This window comes from Prunus avium, chromosome 6, assembly GCF_965620075.1.
Source record: "Prunus avium chromosome 6, drPruAviu1.hap1.1, whole genome shotgun sequence".
In the NCBI taxonomy this organism is placed as follows: Eukaryota; Viridiplantae; Streptophyta; class Magnoliopsida; order Rosales; family Rosaceae; genus Prunus; species Prunus avium.
Window position 1 is genome coordinate 11,971,412 of NC_142289.1, and position 7,743 is coordinate 11,979,154.

Genomic DNA, 7,743 nt, shown 5'->3' on the forward strand with positions numbered 1-7,743 from the left:
AACGTATTTCATCAATAATTGACTTTATGCATTTGAAGCAAAGCTACGTGTGATTCTTTCTCTGATGATTTTGTAACGACTTGCGGGTCACAACAACAACGCATCAATTTTGGTGATTGCAAAGAATATATAGAAATACAAGTAGGCAAGCTTGGTGGACAGAATTTTCTACAGAACTATATATCACTTCAGATTTCCATAGAATCCATTCAACTGGAAAGCTATGGAACTGTTCCAAAATTTCATTACGCAATGATTAAGTGGAATTGAGGGTATTATACAGTAAAATTGAGAATAGAAATGAGTCAAACCACATATCTCGATATAGACTAGAAGGAATTCATTTGATGATGGTATGTTTACTTACTTAAAGTGGAGGGGAAATCATTAATTGGGAAAGTGATGTAGAACAGATGGTAGAAGCAATTGAGGAAGAGTTGGAGCATTGCTTGTGCAAAGGAAAAATTGGAAAGTTGTAGGTTTGGGGCCCCGAGCTCGGAATTGGGCGTTTGACGTCGTTTAGCAGCCCAAAACAGCATTTTATCATTTTTATTATTTTCCCTTTTAATTCCTTGTTTAATTCCTAAGGTTTTTAGGAGTATTTAAACAAACTTTAATTCGTGATTTGTGGATGTTATTTTCGGACTTTGAATAAACTTGAGATTCTCTCATTCTTCCTTGTGGATTCTAGAGTTCTTGTTTCTTCGCTAAGTTTTAGCCTATTAATTGTTACGCTGCGTCAGTTGGCACCAGAGCAATTATGGTCGGCCCGGTGATCAACCCAAGATGTGAGTGATAGGACCCGTGGCACCGCGGAGCATGTTACTTATGTCAAGTTTGAAGCTCTTTCTATGCAAGTAGAAGAGGTTCGTCGTTTCTTGGTGGGTTTGGGAATCAATTATGTCAACCTGCTATTGAACCTAATAGAAGTGCTTGCAATCGGCATCCTGTAATTGAGAGTGATGAGTGTTAGCAATAGTCAATTAATGTGTTAATTATGTAGTAAATTAATGTGTTAATTATGTAGTCAATTAATGTTTGGCACCTACAATATTTGGGGGGCTTGACTAGGTTGGTTGCCTAACTAGTTTGGTTGCCTAATTAGTTTGGTTGCCTAACTTGGGGGGCTTGACTAATGTCTTAGGAACTTGTATATATATGTGTTGATTGTAAGGAATGAAATATAAGTGAAAAATCAGAAAATATTCTACAACTCTCATTCTCTCTACACTTTCCACTCTCTACTCTCAATATTCTCTATGTTTTGGCATGGTATCAGAGCCTAATGGCTAATCCTTAAGATCATCTATCAAATTGAGAGTCGTTGGCGTTTTTTCATGTTGCTGTAAATTCTCTTCTTTCCATTAAATTTCCTCTCTTTTATCTGTATGGGCAATAAGTCCCTTGGCCACGATGGCCTAATTTGTTTCCTATGGGCAGTACGTTCCTTGATCACCATGATCTCTTTCCTCCGTGAGCCTCATCATCGCTCACCGAGCCATTTCCCTTCCTCCGCGAGCCTCGTCACCGCTCGCTGAGCCTTTTCCTACTCGGCCTTGTCTCTGTCATGCCGAGCTACACTACTGCCGTTGTTCCCTTTGCACAGCCACTCTGGTGTTTGCATCATCTCTCAAGCTCTAACGAGCTTCCTTATGTTTTTTCTTTGACTTTTCTGCTGGTCTCTATCTTCTTTGCTGCTATCTTGAGCTCTCTTTCTCCTTCTCGTTTTTTAGCACCCTTTCTTTGTCTCTTTTTTTGGTGGGTTCCTTTTTTGTTTGTTTGTTTCTTATCACATATTGCCTTTCTTCATCATTTCCTCTTGTGCCCACGTGATAGGTGTCTTGCTTGTTACATTCCATTTTCTTAATACTACTATTCTCTTTTTTATGGTTTCTTTTCTCACCACCAATCTCATACTTCTTATTTTATTCCCTTTTATTTCCTTATATTATTTCTTCCACTCTATTTCCATCCCATTTTTTGTCTGGTATATTTCTTCTCCCTTGTTGCCTTTCACTTTTCTCGGTGTTACCCACGAGTGTTTTCTCCTCATCTCTTCGTTCTCATGCACACCACATTTGTGCTTAATGTTTTGGTGGGTATCAAAGTTTTCTGTCTACCCATATATATATATATATATATGTATGAAAATCTTTGCTCCCTCTTCTCTTTCACGCCAATAACTTGGCTTCCTTTTCCCTTTATTTTATTGACTTGTTTTGCACCATATGCCTCTTCCTTTTTTCAACAACTCTTACACTTGTCAACGTCACCTACCCTATCTATACAATATTTGTCCCTTTCTCTCTATGTGTGCATACACATGTACCCACCTTCATTCATTTTTAATCCTTCTTTCTTTTTGGGTTGCAGACTCTTTTCCATTTTTTATTCCTTTTCTCCAGTTGTCGGATGCCCATCTCCATTCCACCTTTCCTTGCATTTGTTTCTGCCACGAGACTGCCACGTTTGAGTCTTTTTACTATTATTTCATTTTCTCTTCTTCCAAATCTCGACCCTCTACCAGTGTCAGATTTGAGAGGGAGATAGATGCAACTTTATTTGGGTGCTGCAACTTTATTGTCATTACCGGTGTTGCTTTCTCCAAATCTCGAATCTCATACGTCGTCGGATTTGAGGGGGAGTGACACTGCTGCTCATCTATTCCGCTGCCTGCAATTCAGTTACCTATCTGCCATGACTGATTCTTCTACATCTGAGCTTCAGTCAGCTTCTGTTTCTCAAGTGCCACTGCTCTTATGGTTCTGACAACCCCTTCTCTTCAGGGGGAGATGAGGAGTGAAGAGAAGTTGTGTCTGCAATAATGGAAGTATTTGTGACGCTGCTAGTATTGTTGCTGCTGCTTACTATATCCTTTGCTGCTGCCAGCTGCTGCCTTTTGTGTCCCTTTGCTGTTAACAGTGTTGTTGCTCCTACCTGTTATGACTCTTGTTGGGGACAGTGTTGCTGGGGATAGTTATATTGCTCTTGCTGGTGCCAGTGTCTTAGATTTCTCTCACTGGTGCCAGTGCCACTGATCATATGGCTCCATCGACCCCTTCTCTTCAGGGGGAGAGGGGGAGTGAAGAGAAGTTGCCTCTGCTGTTGCTACTGCCACAGTTGTTTGCCCTGCCTTGTCTTGCTGGTGCCAGTGTTGCTCTTGCTGCTGCCAGTGTTGTTGTCTCTTGTTGAGGACAATGTTGTTGTTGCTTCTACCGTGTTCTTGCCTTTACCGGTGTGTTTCCAATGTGGTTATGCCCGTTGACCTTACCTTTGCTCTTGACTTTCCGTACCTTGCCTTATCCTATTTTTTAGGGTTTGGTTGCCTTTGCCTTTGCTTGGGTTTGGTTTGCCTTGCCCTTGCCTTTGTCGTGCCTTACCTTATCTTTAAGGTTTTGTTGCCCTATCTGGGCTTTCTTTGCCATGCCTTGCCACCTTGCCTTTGCTTGGCCTTTATTTGCCTTACCTTGCCTTACCCTTTCTTTTTAGGGTTTGGTTTTACCTTGACGTGCCTTTCCCTATTTTAGAGGTTTGGTTGTGTCCTTTGCCGTGTTCACAAGGTTTCTGTGTCCTTTACCTTACCTTTGCCGTGTTCACAGGGTTTCTGTGTCCTTTACCTTACCTTTGCCGTGTTCACAGGGTTTCTGTGTTCTTTGTTTTGCCTTTGCCTTGTTCGCATGGTTTATGTGATCTACCGACCAACCGGCTGCACTTGGATTTGGTGTTGCCACCGACAGACCGAAATGATTAACTTCGATGTGGCCTTTGCTCCACGTGTGGCCCACCATGTAGTGGTCCCACGTGAGGGGGCATGTTAAAGTGGATCGACATTCTATTAAGAAGAAGCTTGATGCGGAAATATTAATAACGACAGTCTCTCTTTTGGCAAGTTGGTCATTGATGATATCTATGCACCAACTTGAGGGGGAGTGTTAGCAATAGTCAATTAATGTGTTAATTATGTAGTAAATTAATGTGTTAATTATGTAGTCAATTAATGTTTGGCACCTACAATATTTGGGGGGCTTGACTAGGTTGGTTGCCTAACTAGTTTGGTTGCCTAATTAGTTTGGTTGCCTAACTTGGGGGGCTTGACTAATGTCTTAGGAACTTGTATATATATGTGTTGATTGTAAGGAATGAAATATAAGTGAAAAATCAGAAAATATTCTACAACTCTCATTCTCTCTACACTTTCCACTCTCTACTCTCAATATTCTCTATGTTTTGGCAATGAGGAGTTCGAGGAGGTTTTCCGTGTTCTTGGAGGTGAGCAGCCCCATAATCCACCTAATCAGAATAATCTTAACTAACACATAGACGACTTTCGAATTAAGGTTGATATTTCATATTTCAATGGCCATCTACATATTGTAGATTTTCTTGATTTGTTGGTAGAGGTGGAGCGTGCCTTCGAGATCATGGAGGTTTGTGTGATGTGATTGATATGAATGCGAGCCATGTGTTATTAAGGCATCCCTGACAATATGATACGGATGCTACGCACAAAGGACGACATCATATATTTTATCTATCACTTGACATAATATTTCTAATATATCACTTGACATAATATTCTCCAAAATAGTTATGGAAAGTTGAACACAAATTGTGATGGAAAGTTAAATACAAATCATAAGATAATGCATGAATACTACCTTATGGTGTTTGCAAATGTTGTAAAATTATACAACATTCAATCAGTCAATGGAAAAGGGAGTTGTAAATAATTGGGTGTGTTTTGGTCTTTGTCATGGATGATCGCAGAACATGTCTCCCTTTCTCATTGTTTGGTCACTCCCATGGATTCTCTCCCCTGACAACGAAACTTTTGTACACTGACTGACCCTATCCTGCTTTTGTGCTTCTCCCAGTATGCCACGTACTCTACCTGCAGAGTCAGTCCTACGTCAAACAGTCATTATGACCAAATGAAAATGCACACCACTTTCGAAGCAAAAGAATCACAAAACAAAAGCTCACATGTGTGTGTGTACAAACTTAAACAATATATACCTTTATTTATTTAACACACTAAGCGCATCAGCCTTGCCAAAACTGGCATATATAAATTAAGATACATGATCAAACTAGCCAAGAAAAAAATAGAGAGTGAAAAATTGATCGAACACATATACAGAGTTTTCTCCAACGCCCACAAGTTGGCTAGATTAATATTTCATCTCTCTCTCTCTCTGCCACTTGCAAAGCAAATCAGTCACTTAGTCTTCGTGTTTGTTGGAAGATTATTCTCCTTATAAATTATAGTGATCCCAGATCTCCATACACGGAGCAGAAAAAAGTTTTCTTGCCTCAAATTTTGTAATTTCCAATTGGGTTTTAGTCCGTGCAGAGAGAGAGAGAATGACGTTAGAAGCTGTGGTGTTACAAGCAGACCGATATAGCTATGGTTTCAAGGATTTCCACGCCATAGGAGGAGGAGGAGGATCTTGGAGCCATGGCTTTGGTTTTGGAGAAGATCATCAGGAAGAGAAAGTGTACACTGATCATCTTATGCTCAACAATGATGTAGGGCAACAAGGTTTCAATAACGTGAGTTTGGAAGCTTCAATGCAGCAAAGTGTCAACGACTTTGAAACCAACAGTGGGCCGGCTTTCAATCGTGTGTTCTCTTCAACGGAAGCTCCAGCAGCTTCGACAGGCCGGAGAAAGAGACGGCGCATCCAAAACATCAAGAACAAGGAAGATATGGAGACTCAGAGGATGACCCACATTGCTGTTGAACGCAACCGGAGGAGGCAAATGAACGACTACCTTGCTGCACTCCGAGCTATGATGCCTGCTTGCTACGCCCAAAGAGTAACTTTTCCATCCATCTCTCATACATCAAAGTCTTACAACATAACATGTCAGATTATTTTTTTTATCTTTACATACGCAACAGGTAGCTAGTTGATCATGTCAAATCATCTGAAAAAAGATAAAATTATTATTATGTTATATACATAGACTAAAAATTAATGTTTTCTAATAACTGATGTGTAGCTCATTTGGGTATATAGGGGGACCAAGCTTCAATCATAGGTGGAGCTATTAATTTCGTGAAGGAGCTTGAGCAACTTTTGCAATCTCTAGAGGGCCATAGAGGAACCGAGCAACAAGCAGATCACTTGAATTTGGCCTCAATCTTCTCAAGCTTCTTCACCTTCCCTCAGTATTCGACCTGCTTGAACAGCCATGGCCATGGCCTATACAATAGCTCAGTGCATTCAAATGAGTTAATGGCCGAGAAACGGTCTGCCATTGCAGATGTTGAAGTGACAATGGTGGAAAGCCATGCCAATGTTAAAGTGCTTATGAAAAAGCACCCCAGACAGCTTTTGAAGATGGTGCTTGGTTTGCACTCCCTGGGCCTTATGATTCTTCACGTTAATGTCACAACTGCGGATAGTATGATCCTCTACACTTTCAGCGTCAAGGTTAGTTCAAAATTTTTAAAAACAAAACAAAAACAAATTCAGTTTTAATTAACTATAAGAGGTCTCTCTTTTAAAATTTTCAGTAAAAAAAAATATTTATTTATTTTTGTTTTGATAAATAATTGAAACGTAGAGTTTTGTCTTTGAATTGATGAGACAGGTTGAAGATAACTCTCAGCTGACCTCGATGAATGAGATTGCGGCTGATGTGTATGAAATGGTGGGTAGGATTCAAGAGGAAGCTCAGCATTTAGCTCAATAACCCTTCTTAATTATTTGTCTACTTATTGGCATTATATGCTTTATGCTTTTATGTAATCGGTAGATGAAAACAACTTACCTTGTATTTTTATGTGCACTTTAATGGCCTAAAATTTAGATGAACCAAGTTGTTGCCTCTACGCGTGCTTGCTTGCAGATTGGTATGTGGATATATCCACACTTTGAACATTTTTATACCGGATACTGCTTGGCTATGCGAAATTAACTCATTAAAATTACAATAAGAAAAGTTTTTATATACGTGTGATACTGTAATTTGCTTGCACATAAGGAAGAACTCTTTACGTGTAAAGAGCCAAGTATTTTCCTTTCGTAGAGATATAAAAAGTACTACATCAATTTTATTATGTAACTTAAACGAACCGTATGCTATCTAAGTCCCATTAAACTTGTCGAATAAGTTGTCAAAGCAAGCCAACTTTGTAGCTTGGATTCAGTTTATATGAAAATTATTCGATATATTTGATTTATTGCGCTAACTTTCTAATGAATAGGAAGCAAAAAGACTAACAGGTCTTCAATATTGTAGCTCATGAATATGCTTACTTGTTTGTTTTTTTTAGTAGTAAAAGCAATTGGAGGAGGGGTTACATAAATATTCATTGGGTGTCGGTTTTGAATCTCTGCCCACATGAGTAAAAGTGAAAAAACTCAATCAATTGAGTTATACCCTATTGACAACGACAAAAGAGCTGCTTAATTGTTTTTAGCTCTAGGCTCTAGCCTTTAAGAATAATTAATGTGCAAACAAAAACAGAATGTTTAGAGTAGGAGGAGGCATTACAAAACGTTAAATCTTTGAGGGCCAGATTTTGAAAGGGAAAAACAACCCAAAAGTCATGACCAGAGAGCTTTGGGACCCAAGTGCAAAATTTGATTGCATATAGCCGAGCAAGATATAATAAATAAAAGATTCCAATCCCGGATTTGGAAGCAACTTTTTGATGACTTTAACAAGTCCATTCACTTTATCTGCATGGAATTATGTCATATATGCAACGCACCTAATCCATTATATTTT

The 7,743-nt window shown here is 39.3% G+C and overlaps 1 protein-coding gene across 1 annotated transcript; it reads left to right on the forward strand.

The window, feature by feature from the left end:
* Positions 1-4,994: 4,994 nt before the first annotated feature.
* LOC110746049 (transcription factor bHLH94-like) lies at positions 4,995-6,824 on the forward strand. The gene is made up of 3 exons (XM_021946246.2): positions 4,995-5,820; positions 6,024-6,440; positions 6,601-6,824. Exons 1-3 carry the CDS (start codon positions 5,365-5,367, stop codon positions 6,700-6,702), a joined length of 975 nt encoding a protein of 324 aa, XP_021801938.1. The 5' UTR covers positions 4,995-5,364; the 3' UTR covers positions 6,703-6,824.
* Positions 6,825-7,743: the final 919 nt, after the last annotated feature.

Bases quoted from the DNA above. Each gene is read 5' to 3' on its own strand.
- LOC110746049 (XM_021946246.2), top strand. From the start codon at position 5,365: ATGACGTTAGAAGCTGTGGTGTTACAAGCAGACCGATATAGCTATGGT. The intron at 5,821-6,023 runs GTAACTTTTCCA...TTGGGTATATAG, and splicing joins CTGCTTGCTACGCCCAAAGA to GGGGACCAAGCTTCAATCAT. The intron at 6,441-6,600 runs GTTAGTTCAAAA...TTGATGAGACAG, and splicing joins TCTACACTTTCAGCGTCAAG to GTTGAAGATAACTCTCAGCT.